Raw genomic sequence first — 16,377 nt, 5'->3', positions numbered from 1 at the left:
GGCAACTCAAGCTGTCAAAATTGCTACAAGGGAACAGTGTTACACAGATTCATCACTGATTAGGTTGTTAACTGCTAGAGGCTCAGAGAGTAAGGCTCTTGAGTAAGACATTAAGAAAAGATATCTTTCAGAGAGACATGGAGAACATCATATTTGTACCAAAGAGCATATCCAGGTCCGACAGAAATGATAAAATAAGAATGATACTTAATGGATTGGTGGAGCAATTTGTTTATTACCCCTTAAGCAAGAAAATACTTTTATAAATGCTTGGTCAAACTCATGTATTATTGTTATGTATTCTCATTTGAGTTTCTCAGCTGATATCATAACACATGATGTCACACTATAGCTATTGGTGTAGGTAGTAGATGTAGTAAACTTAATTCTTCTTAACCTTACCTAAAAGTTCTTGTGGCATTTAAGTGGGTATTCTGTCATCATTATTTCAAGATCTGTAATATGCTAATTTTATACATCTAATGCTCATATTAAAAAGAAATCTTGTGAGATCCCTAGTAGCAAATCTATATCCAGACAACATGGTTGGCGTTAACATTCGACATCCGTTCAATATCCAAAGTTAATCCAATCAAGGTTGCATGGATATCTGTCAAATATCCAAAGAACCTGCCAAAAAACATTGCAGCAATGTCCAACAGTGGACATGGAGGTCCATTTTACCACATTTCTTAGATATTGTTGCGTCCTCTCATGAACAGCTGCATGGGCGTACCCAGCGAGGGATAAGATTGTACACACAAGGTTTCAACTTTGTATTCCACTGACTTCACACGAAAGTAGTTCCTGACAGTGACGCAGCGAGGGGGGGTTTGGGGGTTAAAACCCTCCCCAGAGCTCAGAGAAATTTTTAATTTTAATCAATTTTAATTAGTTGGATTGATACTACTAGTAGAATAGTGTAAGAATTAATAAAATATCCCTCAGAAAGCCATAAAACGCACCATTTTGAACCGTTTTTCTTAAAATTCAGCAATTTATTAATCTCAGACATACCGCTTATCCTGGTGGGTAGGCCATATCCCCACACACCCCGGTATTAGTTGCTCCTAAACCCTCCCCAGGCTTAATTCCTAGCTGTGCCCCTGGTTCCTGAGGCTTCAACCATATAGTATGTTGGTAGATGGAACAAAAACTGCACATTTCAACTGGAGTATGAGTCACCCAGTGGCCTAGCCATTGGAGAGGGGGGGTTTCTGGGTTACAATACCCCCTTGAGCCTTTTACCCTTTAGCTGCAGGAGTACATGATTTCAGCTACCAGCCTGTGGGGGGTGGGGAACCAAGAAATATTTTGCCTTCTAGCCTGGCGGAATTTCTAGCAGGGAGTGAATCTGTAGCGTCCGCCCCGGCCTCTCTCGTGAGACGGAGGGTCGAACCCGGCTTGGCCATGTGGGTTCTTGCCTTTGGGTGCAGGAAGCAATGAATTGGTTCAAACTCCACTTTGTAAATAAAGTGTAAGGCACTTTACCTTCGGGTCTCCTGGAGAAGCTCGTGCGATGCTTGATTAGGCGGAGTGACGGCTGACTTTTCGGCAGGGCAGCGGCTCTCAGACTGAGTAGGAAATTCTTTTGCCTTCTCATATTCTGGTTGCACCCTAGGCAATAGATACCTCGCCCGACAGAGTCTCGGAATACAGCTCAGAGAATACGGGAGATTACTGCTTGTCCACCGTTCGCTGTACACGCCCCGGTTGTCACTCCCCAAACACCAACTGACTTCCTCCAGATTTTGAGAGTTTTTATACCCAAAATCTTGGCCTCCTGGGTCTTACCCCCCCCCAAGTTGACCTATAGGAGTAACCAAGGAAGTAGAGTGTTTGTTACAATAACTCCATGTTGTTGAGTTGTCTCTTCTCCCGCATCTCTAAGTGTATCTCTGTTGCCGTATTCCGCTTTCGCTTTCCTTGCCTCAAGTCATCCTCCCCCTCCGCCTCCCTCACGCGTTAGAGTGGGTGTAAATACTTCCGTGACCGAATTTTAGACGAAAATATTGTGTCCAAATTCGTGGTCACCACAAATCCTTATAATCCAGGGCAACCCTTCTTTCTGTCTTATTAGGGGATGGGCACTTGTCGTAGGCATATTAACAGCGTGGAGCAGGAAGGAAACAATACAAAATGGGCAGCAGAGTATTAAATTCCGGGAGGCACCCCCTGGCGTGAAGGTTGGCTGGGGAGAGTTAAGCCGCATTATAGCTATCCCCACAATGAGGGAAAGAGCACTTGGGCTCTACCCGGGTAGACATGAAAACTTTTGGAAACTGCCGTGGGTAGTCAAGCAATGGTCAAATGCCTAAAAACGTTTTTCTCGCAGCCAGTGTACAATATACGTTTTAAAACGTTCCTGCAGTCTAAGGGTTAAAAGAGGTACCGAAAATGAGTAAGACATGGCCTCGATAAATACTTTTTAGTAAATACTGATACAAAATTATGTACTGTTTTTGAGTCCTAAATATCACGTTGTCCACATCAGAAATCCCAAAATTTTCTGGGGTAGAACCCATTTGCTGTGGGTTGTTTTCCGTACACCCTAGAGGGGCCCCAAAATCTCTGGTAAACCCCCCCATTTCAAAATCCTGGCAAAGGTAGTGGCATCACTAGCATTATTTAGGTATGAAGTGGTAACAAGCATATCATGATTAATAATATGAGAATGACAATGAGAGCTCATATCAATATAAAAATTTTATTTTTCATCCGAGTTTTATAAACAAATGCCAAATTTAGCAGAGAATAAGACTAGACAACACAAGACAAATATGTTGTGCTTCATATTAAAATTCATCTCTTCCCGTTAACATAAAAGGTAGTCACACTTTTCAAGCTTACACAAACATTCTGATCATATCACTTTTACACAGTAATAAAGAGAATCTATCATGCTATTGATAGTGTCATACACCATTTAATAAATGTCAGCACGAAAACACAATGCTTGAGTCTATGTATTTAATTACCTTCTATTGGACCCAAAATTTAGATGGTGAATTACTGTATAATTGAGTATAATGAACAATAAAACTTATTTACATATTGACAGGTGATGTTGTGGTTTAAATCCTATTTTCTGACAGTGGAGAATTACTATAGCTTAATATGATGATGAATGACAAATATTCTAAACAACCGAAGTACTATTTCTAAATGAATTTTTGATGTATGAATGTCCCTATACAAGCTACTATGACAACCCTACAGGGTATGTGGAAATTATGTATGTTGAATTGAAGCAACCATTTTTAATGAATGAAGGAAGCATTGGAGTCATAACCCTATCGATGGCATATTACCATTTTTTTTCTACAAGGGCACAACCACAGCGACATTTTAGTGACGTATTGCAACAACTGACTACGACTGGTGATAAATCTTCTATAGGCATATTTTAAATCAAATCCAAGGGTAGCGATAGGAATGCAAACCTATTTTTATATGATATCAGATTAAGTGTATACCATTTTGTGTCAATTAAAATTCATTGTATACTTCCAATATTTCATAATTATGCTCCATCACTGCAATGACAATAGGAAATGTTTTCTCTGTTGCTATCTCGTTCACTCTATTGAATTGAGAAAGTGATAGCTTCAAGCAATAAAAATTGTTAGATATTTGAGAAAATGACTTGATGTCTTCTGAGTCTGGTTTTCGCATACCTACAAATGGTAGTATAGGTACCTAAGAAAAAAAGGAATAGGCTTAACAAGAATTCATTAACTTTAAACCTAGGCCCTACCTCAAGACAACTCTTGGTCCAAAATATTCACAAGCTCTTTTAGGACCTGTGCAAGCAACAGCTACCATGAGTTAGAATATAAACATGTTGAGACTAAAGATTTGTTTTGTATGAGTTAAGGATTTTGCAAACAGCTGTGGTCACCGCAAGCGTCGAATCCTGTCTATCAACTACGTAATTACATGGTAAATGGATCAATGCCATGGTTCAAAGCATGAATAAATAATTTTGGTTCTAAACACATTTTTTTTAGGTTATTTCATGTTGTGATGTTTCGTATCTATCATGGTTGCATAAAAGTAGATGGCTTTGGTACCAATTGAAAGTCTCTAAATTATTTATCCGTATGTAGAAGCTGGTGGCAAAATATGCTCCTTTATTAATGCTTGCAAAAGATAATGTATGGGAGAGGCAAGTGAAAAATGTTAAATGATATCACATCAATAACCTTTCAAGGTTCTTATCTAGTAATATTCAGCCACATAGAATGTGAAATGCATTAAGTTAGAAAATAAAGTACACAACTTTAATGGATGATTATAATACATTTATCAGTTTTTGAACTGTTGTCCACAACTGGGCATGTTTCATAAATAAATGAGAATGAATTACTTCATTCTGATGATTGAAAAAACACAGCACAATGGTTGCCATTGTGTATTGGTCCATTCATAACCAATGCATACGTATCTTCTCCAACCACTATGAGATTACTTCCCTGTAACACATTCCTAAATACTCGAAAATTCAGGAAAACATCTCACATGACGTGGTAAAAAGTAGCTGTCCACATGCTACCCGTCACCAATCGAACACAATACTCCACAATTGAGATTGTTCACAAAGATGTCAAAGACTTATTAAACTTGTGTTGCACGTCCAGTAAGGTAGCTTCCTCTACGTCCAACTTCTCCTCTTGATTTCCTTCCCATTCTTTCCAACTTGTGAGCATCGCTGTGACTTCTCTCTGTGGATAGAATAAAAAATTGATTCAATGCTAACAGAGTAAGTAGATATGGTATGGTATTTGGAGGAGACAACTGACAGCTCAGGTGCTATGTAGGAAGGATAGGAAAGGAAGTGTAGAGAGAAACCCAGTGTTCGGCATCAGCTTGCTCCTATCAAAAGGTGCCTGAGAAGGTGAAAGGCATATCTGTCCTAAGAATTTTGATGGAAAAATGGCAATGGTAAGGGCACGGATGAGGAATTTTAAGTTTGACAACAGGAGCCATCCATTATCAATGTCCAAAAAACTTCTAAGAGCCTCCAAGTGAGATTAATCATCCTTTATCAGGAGTGAAAAATTGTCATTCTCAAGTTAGCAGAGGGGACCCAAGGAGGAGACAAAAGATTTAGATGAAAGGTTTCACTGCCAGGAAGAAACAAAGGGTAAGTACATGTTTCAAACCCTTGAAGTATACCTTGTTCCCACCACCTATGAGCATTCATAAGATAGGAACTTTCAGCTACACTTGGTTCCAAACAGTGGCGGAGAGGTTTGGGGGATAAACCCCCCCCCCCCCAGAGCTCAGAGAAATTTTTAAGTTTAATCCATTTTACATAATTGGATTGATATTAATACAGTGAGTCCTCGTTTAACGTTGTTGATTCGTTCCTGAAAAACTCGACGTTAAGCGAAACAACGTTAAACGATGCAGTGTTTCCCATAAGAAACAATGTAAAAAATTTAAATTGGTTCCTAGCCATGTTCCTAACAATCCATTTCTTCGTGAAGAATCCAGAATTTCCCGGGCGAGGATCCAAGGAGGCCAATTATCGGAGCCGTAACTTTAAGCAGACTTTGTGACCAATCGGGAGACACCTGAATCAGGCCAAAACGAAAAAAAGCACGAGGATGAAGGGCGAGTCAATTTTCGTGATGATATGAATTCTTAAACCCGGCGGAAATCGCGAGAAACATTCATTACCGATTATTCACTTCAGCATGATAACGATTCATTCGAAACGAAACGAATTTTCATAACGAAAAGGTTGGGAAGAAGGCATTATTAAATGAAATATAAAAACTAAAAAGAAAGTATTTTAATGGCGAAACATCGATATTTTCAGTAACAGAAGATATTTTAATTGTAAAAACTCGACCTGCAAACCTAAAACTCGACCGATCTCTCCAGCAGTTGCACCTACTTCAATTCTTTTAATAATACCAAGTTTTTGTTCTAATATCGCCGTTTTTTCTTCACGTCTGAAGAACCACCAGGATAGCCACTCTTCTTCGTGGACATTTTTTTCGGTTGGCATCAGAAAAATAAATGGATAATGGGTAAATGAGGCGATAATTATTCGCTCAGACGCATATTTAACATACGCTACCCACACCAACCTTTTCTGTCGAGCGAAAATTACCAATCGCATTAATAGTAATAATTACTATACATCAGATGCGCTTGCGTCCTATTCGCCATTCATTTTTTTTTCGCCGCGCATAATTTGAACAACGTTATCGCGAAGCAATAACGACGTTAAATGATCAAGGGTTTCAATTTTTGGACAACGTTATCGTGAAACAACGTTAAACGGGACGACGTTAAACGAGGACACACTGTAATAGAATAGTGAAAGGATAAATAAAATATCCCTCAGAAAGCCGTAAAACTCACCATTTTGAACAATTTATCTTAAAATTCCGCAATTTATTAATCTCGCATCTACCGTTTATCCTGGTGGGTATTCCATACCCCCACACACCCCAGTATTAGTTGCACCTAAACCCCCCCCCCCCCCAGCCTTAATTCCTAGCCGTGCCCCTGGTTCCAAACATCTATGCAAGTGATGGGGTGGGGCTGATGCAATTGGGGTAGGGTCCTCTTTATTCAATCCCAGCTACTGTCGGTGGGCTCTGCAGTTGGGGGAGGAAGAATACTGAGAGAAAGACCCAGAGTGAACTTGGCATAGCCAAATGTGCATACGTACTTGCAACTTTTGTTAAGGAAAAACTTCAACCACAGGAAAAATTTCCCCTCTGCTCTGGGCCTCAAGGGGAAGGCATGGTCGTTAGGATGGCCAAACCAAAAGGGATAATTTTAAGTTGTATTCCTGCATTTAACCAATATAAGGAAATGGGAGAGGTTGGCAGTGACTACAAACATTCTCAACCACTATCTCCTGGCAGTTTGTCAACATAAGGTACCTACTTGCAACTTGGGACAAAAACAGGTTTTAGTAAAGGTGCCACACCCTAAAAACTGAGCTTTATAACCCCATTGAAAGAGGTTTAAAATAAGTACACAAAAATTTGGCCTTCTTAAAATATGACCTAAGTAAAACCAATGATATTGGACAAACTTTAATATTTAGGACTAACTCGGAGTACCTACTATGCAACATATATCTACTGAAACAACTATATTTGATTCCTTTTTGCCATGCAAATTTCAAATGAAGCTCAAAGCCACGTAAATAAATCAGAATTAATCTCTAAATTGGCTTAATTTAAATAGCAGGGATGTCTACTTTCTACAGGCAAGACATGCTGTAAAAAATAAATTAAATGAGAAAATCATGATGAAAATTGCAAAAAAAGTATATGCTTGCAGGAATCAATATTGTGAGCATCTAATAATTTTCACAAAACAAAACGTAAAATACCTGATGAATTACCGAAAAGTACTACAAAATTGGAATTTTAGTATTATCTTACCTATTTTTTACTTAAATGTTTTCTCATTGCTGCAATGGAAGTTTGAAAAGGATAGAGGACAATTTATTTTTAGTCAATCTGAACTAAAACATATCACAGTATGCTTATTAACATTACCTTGATTATTGAGCAACTAATTGAGTAGTATGATTCTATCAATAAGGAATTCTTCTACATTAGTAGTTATCTATATGTTTTTGTCAGAGGCCAGTGAGATATGTAAACCATACCGCCTTGACCATTAGGCTTATGACAATTTGAAGATTATATAAAAACACAAGGTATTTCTTTGTGTCACATATTTAGCTTGATGATCAAGAAACTTACATGGGAACAAACCATAGTGGCACAATTTCTTTCCAGCACATGCTTAGAATATTTTAGATAAATGTGTTAAAAATGCAGAATCCAAGTTGAGCATATGTTAACTGTATGTTAAAGTTGTAAATTCAAGTCTCACCTCGGTAACGAAGAAGTTGAGGGTCTCTGTGGTCTTGGGCTCCCACCATCGCAGCCATGGAGCGACGATCACCAGCTGGGACAGCTTGTTCAAACACAAAGCGGCCGTTACTTAAGAATGGTGAGCAAGGACCCATTGATGGAGCATGGGGCACTTGTCTGGACTGGCACTTGTAGTCTCCAGGCACTTTACCGTACTTCTCCATAGAGGCAGGAAAATGACCTGATGTATCCACTGCAGGGAATATAATATGAGCTAATTAGGGTCATGTACCAATGATGTAGCAGAAAAGAATTCATTTTCAATATCACAATCATTAGATTCAAAAATCAATACACCCAATTGTAATTCGTTAGAGTCACTCACATGAAATTGAAAACGAGGCAAAATTTCCCAACAATTAGGTACAAACATAAAATTGATTTTAAATTGAAGAAATCATTTAAATTAAATTACTTAACTTAAATTACTACTTGGCACAGTAATACATTACCAGAGAATATAAAAGAATAGTAGCTATGGTATCATAAAGACAAAAAAAATGAAGCTTTTTAAACGAAAAAATGATTCATTCAATGGAAGTACATAAATGTCTTGGATCTGTAAGGCAGAGAAAGTGAAAGCAAAAAAAAATGGTTTTACTCACTGTTTGAAACAAGGAAAACATTGTCATTTAGCCTTAGGCTCTCTTTTTGGTGGATTCGTGACAATTGACTTCGGGGATTTAACTCCCAGTTACTTTGTGGAACAACCTGAGCTGATTGTGAGTCTGTTGAAAGAGATTCCTCCATAACACTGCCACAATGACTGCCTTCCATATCTGTCATCACTGAAAAAAATGAAAAGAAGTGAAACTTAATATATAATTACCTAACCTTGCCACATTGAAAAATAAATGCTATATTTTCACTATCACATGCACATAGCAAGGATGTACCTTTATGATAGACTTGAATCTCAATGGGTGTAAATTTACTTGTAAGATTGAAGTAGGAAATAAAATTTAATTAATTTTTAAGAGCTACCTACTACTTCATTTCAATTGATAATTAATCATATTCTTCCATCTGAAAAACTAGCAACATAAGAATTATTGAACAAAGATTTTCAGCTTCAAATTACAAACACAAAATGCCTGATGTATGTAGTTGAGCAGATGTGCCTTAAATGCAGTTCCCAACATGGCAGTGGCATACTTAGTGTGTGTGCAGTTGGCATCAAAGTAAAGCACTGGTTCAGTCCTTAAATTTTATTGTTAAGGCATGTAACAAATACAATATGGCCAATACATACAACTCAATTCAATCTGCTCTTTCCACCCTCATACTTATACACCTACGATATTAGCTTCCCAATGTATGATACAAAGAAGGACTTCTAAATTTAAAATTTTGATAAGCAATGCTAATTCCATTCAGACTGCCAAAAATAGGCACGAATGGGTTAACGTCCATGCAAAAGTGTGAACTCTTAAGAACACCTTCAAATTTCCATGCACTTAAAAATTAATTGAGGGATAAAAAAATACAACTCACTAGACATTCTGTGAGAACGGACATCGGATTGCATTGAATGGTTAGAGTTGATGGTTGGCGGAGCCACAGCCAGAGGTACCCTAGGGAGAACCCATTCGGGCCAATCTTCATCATCAACGGCTTTCTTTCCTTTCTTCTCGTTAGATCTCCTTTCGCTCGTATCCTTTTCCCCTTTCTTCCCTCGGAACTTGATCTTGGTGATGTCTGGCACGGACTCCCATGCCATATGATGAATCTCCCTGGAGCCATGAATCAAATTACCTGCAGATATACATGGTAAATTAAGACCGATGCATAAAAGTTTGATGTTATTAAAAAAAAACAAACAGAATAGCTCAAGAAAGAACGAAAAGCAATAAAAATTCCCAATGAGCAAATTTATCAAAGCCAGAACTGCATGATTTGCATAAAAATTTATTTTTCAAAGCATCGAACAAATAACATTAAAATTTGCTTTGATTTTAAAATTACATTTCATTTATAAAACACTCCTAAGTCCAATGTAGTGATGCCGAAAAAAGCTCAAAATAATGGAATATTTTTTCACCTTCATCAAACCAAGACGCAAGTGTCCACCATTATAGGTCAACAGGTCAGCATGCTTTTATGCCCTATTTCTGACATGTATTCATGTTTAATACTAGTTTTCTATAGACTAATATTGACAAATTGACCTTGGGTGAGGGTGATGCCACTTGGCATTATAAAAATTTAGTATGATTAATATTAAAGGGTTTAAAGTTTCAAATCAGAACTTAAAAAATATGACAGTTTTTCAGAATATTTATTTACATTTTTCAAAATTTAACTTATCATTATTCTCATTGGAAGAATCATTCAGAAAATTATGAGCCTCTTTTCTCACTATCCATTAATTTTTATATGGTAGTGATTAGTGAAACAAATCAATTAGTTGTTAAAACAGTTCAAATCTTTTCTTTATCAAATTCCTTAGTCTTTGCAGCTGTCTAGAAATTCACTCCAGTTAAGATTAAAGCTATGCTATCCATAAAATTTTAGGCTTTTGGAAATATTTATGATGCATCATGTTAAATGCCAATGGTAGCCATCTGTCTTTCTCATCTAAGACCTTTGTCTTGTCTAATCGAATGAAAGAGAATATTATCCATCAGTGGGGTAACCAGGAATTTCATCAGGGGTTGAGAGGTATAAAACCAGGGGGGAAAAAATTGAAAAACAGGTTACTAAAGAGATGGTTTTAAACTAATATTAAAACTTATCATTCTGGTGGTTGATGGTTTTAAACTAATACATATTAAAACTTATTAAAACTGCATTCGTCAAAGTAATCTTTTGTAAATTCTTGATTTTTCAATATTTTGTTTTCTTTTATGAGGGAAAGTAATTATGTTTTTATATTTCAGGGGGGGGGGGTCTATACCCTCCAGGGTGGGCATATGATGTGCTTTTCATATTTTTAAGTGGAAGAATGACACCTATCTATGTGACCAAATCCTAACCATAGAATCCAAATTATGAGTCTGATGAAGCAGCTAGAGCTTCAGTCATAAACAGCAACATAGCATAGCATGGAAACTAAGTGAGTAGAAAGTACGGTTAATGACCACAGGGTCAGTGTTCAAATCCCAGATGAAGTCTTTGGACACCATAATAGAAAAACCTTGCAAGGTGGCTTAGGAAGGAAGGAACCTCCCTCCTTGAATGTAAGACATCACACACCAGTGGCCAGTGGCATAGCCATGAATTTCGTTCAGGGGTGGAAAATTTTTGTTTTAAATTAATTTTAACACTTTTGATAATCAAAAAAGCTTCATTCTTTAAAGAAATGTTTCGAAAATTCCTGATTTTGCAATGTTTTGTTTTCTTTTATGAAGGAAAACAATTGTGTTTTTATATTTTGGGGGGGGGGGGCAGACCCCCCCAACCTCCTGGCTACGCCACTGCCAGTGGCTACAACTGAGTTCACCTCAACCCTCACATATCCTTACCGCCCTATGAATAGTATAACTTAATGAGTGATAAACTACACCACTAACCAGTATTCAGTCGGGCTCTGAACCTTTCATCAGCATTGCTGCCATCACTACAACTTCCACCACAGCTGTTCAAGCCTTCATCCACCCTGCACAGAGATTCGGATATGTCTCTACACTGGGAATGCAAGTGGGCTCGGTGAGGAGCTAGGTGCATTATTCGCAATGCTCTCCTCCTCTCCTTACTGCTCAGAGTGCACTCCTGCAAAAGTAAAATTTTCAAATTAGAGAATGGATATCAAATGTTTATAACTGTTTCGCTGGCACAAAAAAAAAATTGAGGAACAACATTCAAGGCTCTTGTGTAATATTTCAAATCCTGCTGAGTGGAATTAACGGTAGTGAAATATCCATGAATTGCCTGGAGAAAAAATTCCCCAGTACCGGGAATCAAACCTTTGCACCTTTGGCTTTCCAGGCCAATGCGCAGACCACTATGCTATCTAGGTTCCTTGATTCCCATGGCAATTGCACTGAGGCTCATGGTACTAGATGTAGGGCCCTCACAGTCCATAAAGGATGGTAACGCAAGGGAGAAAGCTTCCAAGAAGCCACAACCGGTTGAGAGCCTCAAACCTGCTCTAAAGCCGTTCAAAGCGGTAAGTGTAATATTTCAAATCCTGCCGCGAGAATGGCGGTGAAATACATATTTTGCATTGCCATCCTTGATGGACTATTATGGCCCTACATCTAGTACCATGAGCCTCGGTACAATTCCCATGGGAATTAAGGAATCTCGATAGCATAGTGGTCTGCGCATTGGCCCGGAAAGCCAAGGCCTGTGGTTCGATTCCTGGTCCAGGGGAATTTTTTCTCATGGCAATTCATGGATATTCAAGGCATGTTTGAGAGATCAAAATTGACATTTGCATTAAAATGAAGGTATGGTTCCAGGGGGAGGGGTGTGCTTGACACTCATTAGCATCATTCCAATCAGTCTGAATGACAAATGATTGAAACGCTATTGGAATTTTTTTCGATGTTTCTCTTCAACCACTCATATTGCCATGGGAAAGAAAATTTTCAAACACAATAAATTTTATTCCCTAGCTTATCAATCGGAATAAACCATTATGAATGAAAACCATTCTGAATAATTATGTTCAGCATCAATCACAACCCTCCCAAGAGGGAAGGGGTGGTATGCTAGACTTTGATAGCCTTAGAGACCTCAATATATTGCTGCTAAAAATATTTTTACCCCACATATACATCGAAAAGTGAATGTGAAAATTGAGTGGAAGTAAAATGTTTCTCATTAACAGTGATAGTCAGCATGCATCACAAAAGATATGCACTGAGTATGTTAAGCAGTATATAATAAAATTTTATTTAAAATAAAATTTGTCTGAGATATCTTGAATTCAAAATCAAATTAACATTCCCAATTAAATGATAATTTAATCCACACCCATCTAGAGGCTACAACTTCAAGTGCAATTTAGAAGAGGATAAATTCATAACTTCAAATTTCAGCCACTACATTCAATATAATGATTATGATTCAATTTCAATGGATTTTAATGCATACAGTTCAACATTGGAGCAGAAAACAAGTAGGTAGAACTAAATACATTACCTCTAGTAGTTCAAACCAGTCTTCCAGTCCATCCTCGGCTCTGAGAAGAATGACCCTGTGACTGGCATTTTCTTGACCCTTCTGGTCAATGCCAAGATTCCCATTGCTTTGCTGTGCTCCAAGATCTAAAGAGACAGTACTATAACGCTTTTTGTTGGCCCACTCCACTTTTTCAACTTCCACCAGTTTTATCTAAAATGAAAAATGGAGATTGAAATAATAGATAAATATCAGTTTCAATTTAATCACACAGGCAAGTAGTTGGTTACATCAGGACCTTATTATTTTAAGGATTATATAGTTTGTTTTCAACGTGTAATTACTATCGATAGGATTTTTTCATACCTTTGCTCTCTCAGTATGTGCATTCAATACCTCGAGATTTGGGCTATTATTTAACTAATAAGAATACGTTTCCATCTAAATTTTATCATGGATGAATGGTCCAAAAATGTTGAAAAATAGTTAATAAGAGCAAGTAAAAAGGGTAAAAGTAATCATGTGATTGATGGCATGTTAGAGGTATTAAGGGGTGATATCTCAATCCACCAATTACAAATAATTAAAATTAAATTACAAGTCAAAAGACAACCACTGAACAAGCACAGAAAAAGTAAAAAATGATGACCACAACTTACTTTAAATAAAAACTGGCCCATCTCAGATATCTTTCCTGCATCTCTCTTAAAGCAATGTAGATAGTCATGAGTGAGTAGAAAATATCGATGTTTCCAGCGAGAAATTAAATGAAGATGGTGTAGTAACCAGGGAGAACCACCACGGTGTTGCTCTAGTTCCCATAATGCACCGCGCTTGACAATGCTGGAGGCTAGCGCTGGAGACAGTGAGGTGGAGGATGCTGAAGAAGTTGTGTTAGTGGTAATTGTGGTGGTTGAGTAGGACATCGCACCAGAATCCTGAAAGAAAAAGAAATTGGGAAATTACATTACAAATCCATCAAATTCCAAATGCATCAATAAAACATAGAGACTATCATAGTTCAGTCTGATAAGAGAAATGCTTAAACATAATAAAACATTAAAGTCCCATTTGTTTGATGAGATAACAGCCAGGTAGTCAGTCTTGCTGAATATTGCAACAGTCAGAGGACAGAGAAGCAGATGTAGCCTGATAGATTTGAATATGGATTGCCAGGTAAGAATCGTGATTTGAAAATTGCGTTCCACTGGATACCTTAATGAGGGCTTATGTGATTATTTTGAGTTTCATGAAATATAAAATTTGTTTATATAGTGGGAATCATCTGCGTAAGTGGAAATATCTCATTATTTTGAAAAAATATAGTTGAGCCAAATGGTTGTTTCATTTTGGTACGCATACCAATTTGAACTTCAATATACAGGGTGGAGAAAATTTATGTCACTAATTTTTAATCCTAGATAGCTGATGCCAGAAGGATCTAAAATTACTAGTCACGTTTAGGTCGTTAACGCACCATTTTTAAACGACAGGAATTTTGAACCAAGCGCTCCGATTGGCTGAAAGTTTGCACCGTTGCCGGATGCCGCGACAACTCATAACTTCGAATGCTTTGCTTGCATATGCCTTTTGCCTTTGTCCAGAGATTCCGGCAACAGGGCAAAAATCATGGCCAATCAGAGCGCTTGGCTCAAAGTTCCTGTAGTTTAAAAATGGTGCGATTTCGACCGAAACATAATTGCTAATTTTGGTTCCTACTGGTATCAGCTATTCAGGATTAAAATTTCGCGACAAAATATTCTCCACCCTGTATAGTAGGTAAATAGCCTCGAAATATTTTCTGTAAATCGAAAATTTGGAGTTTGTCGTTCGATTTTTCGCTCCGGAAGTGTGTTTCTTCGTGGGTGTGCTGAGTGTCGGTGATGGATCAAGTTCTTCATGTATTTTAATTTACGACAGAGTTCTACCCTCTAATTAAATGCACTGATGTAGAAAAAAGACACACCATTCGACACGAAAGAAGACCGGTCGAGCGGAAGTGATGCTTTGTCATGAAGGAACTGCAATAAGGACGTTTTACACGGCATACACAATAGGGTGGTTTCCTATTATTTTTTTATTGCCTAAATCGAAAGATTATTACTCCTGGAGTACGTATTTCACGCTTTTAGATTTTTAAATGACGATATCTATTTTTCGCGATTCGCGAATGAAAAGTGAAAATTTTCAAGCGCGCGAAAACGCGACGCGTAAGAATGAATGCCGGGATTTCTTTCCGTGTGGCGTATTTCTGGTTCCCGCTGCCGCCCTGTGAGGTGACCTTGAGGCGAGTTGAGCGCTGATACGACGCAGGCTGCTAGCTGGTAGCTGAGTACCCTGCTGGCTGGTAGCGCTTGGGTTAAATAAGGATTATTAATACCTTATCAAATGAAGAAAACTTTCCGACCTTAGCCAGTTTTAATAAGTGATTATTAATACATGTTTCCCTGAGCTCTGCGCCTCATGCATGCATTGGTAACCTCTGACGATGTATAACTCCTATCTTCTCGTATAGAAACTAGGTCCCTGTGACGTCACGTGGAGTGGCATCGCATGGGCGCCAATCAGGCCCTTTTCAAATGAGGATAAAAATGGACCATAGCCATTCGTCTAAACCGGTATTTCTAAAACGAAATAATTAGTATATTATGAATACAGTAATTGTGGGTAACAAATCGCAATCAATGCCTTTCGTTTTCTTTGATGAAGGAAACTACCCTATTGCGCAGGTTAGAACTACAATAATTTCTCATTATTGCGCGCAATAGGGTGGTTTCCTATCATTTTTTTTATTGCCTATTTCGAAAGATGATTACTCCTGGATTAAGTATTTCACGCTTTTAGATTTTTAAATGACGATATCTATTTTTCGCGATGAAAAGAAAAGTGAAAAATTTCAAGCGCGGAAAACGCGACGGCTAAGTATGAATGATGGGAAAACTCCGTGTGACGTTGTTCTGGTTCCCGCTGTCGCAAGTGAGGTGGCCTTGGGGCGAGGCTTTGAGCGCTGATACGACGCAGGATTCTAGCAGGTAGCAGAGTACCGTGCTAGCTGGTAGCGCTTGGCTTAAATAATGATTATTAATACCCTATCAAACGAATAAAACTTTCCGACCTTAGCCAGTTTTAATAGGTGATTATTAAAACATGTTTCCCTGATCTCTGTGCCTCATGCATGCATTGGTAATCTTAGGCGATGTAAAACTCCTATCCACTCGTATAGAAACTGGGTCCCTATGACGTCACGTGGAGTGGCATCGCATGGGCGCCAATCTGGCCTTTTTCAAACGAGGATAAAATTGACCCTTGCCATTCGTCTAAACCGATATTTCTATAACCAAATAATTTGTATATTATGAATACACTGATGGTGGGTAACGAATCGCAATCA

The 16,377-nt window shown here is 38.0% G+C and overlaps 1 protein-coding gene across 2 annotated transcripts in view; it reads right to left on the bottom strand.

The window, feature by feature from the left end:
* Positions 1-2,693: 2,693 nt before the first annotated feature.
* The window catches only part of LOC124167871, a 281,920-nt gene continuing 268,236 nt past the window's right edge, over positions 2,694-16,377 (bottom strand). The window contains exons 2-9 of one of the 2 annotated variants that reach the window (XM_046545928.1): positions 13,646-13,924; positions 13,008-13,199; positions 11,432-11,630; positions 9,414-9,674; positions 8,525-8,707; positions 7,879-8,112; positions 7,419-7,447; positions 4,678-4,724 (exon numbers count right to left, since the gene is read on the bottom strand). In XM_046545928.1, the coding sequence (XP_046401884.1) occupies positions 7,419-7,447; positions 7,879-8,112; positions 8,525-8,707; positions 9,414-9,674; positions 11,432-11,630; positions 13,008-13,199; positions 13,646-13,924 (1,377 nt within the window). In that variant the 3' untranslated portion in view covers positions 4,678-4,724. Of the gene's footprint in view, positions 4,725-7,418; positions 7,448-7,878; positions 8,113-8,524; positions 8,708-9,413; positions 9,675-11,431; positions 11,631-13,007; positions 13,200-13,645; positions 13,925-16,377 lie in introns of both variants that reach the window. The other variant, XM_046545927.1, reaches the window with a different exon arrangement.

This window comes from Ischnura elegans, chromosome 11, assembly GCF_921293095.1.
Source record: "Ischnura elegans chromosome 11, ioIscEleg1.1, whole genome shotgun sequence".
In the NCBI taxonomy this organism is placed as follows: domain Eukaryota; kingdom Metazoa; phylum Arthropoda; class Insecta; order Odonata; family Coenagrionidae; genus Ischnura; species Ischnura elegans.
This window is presented reverse-complemented; position numbering and strand designations above follow the sequence as displayed.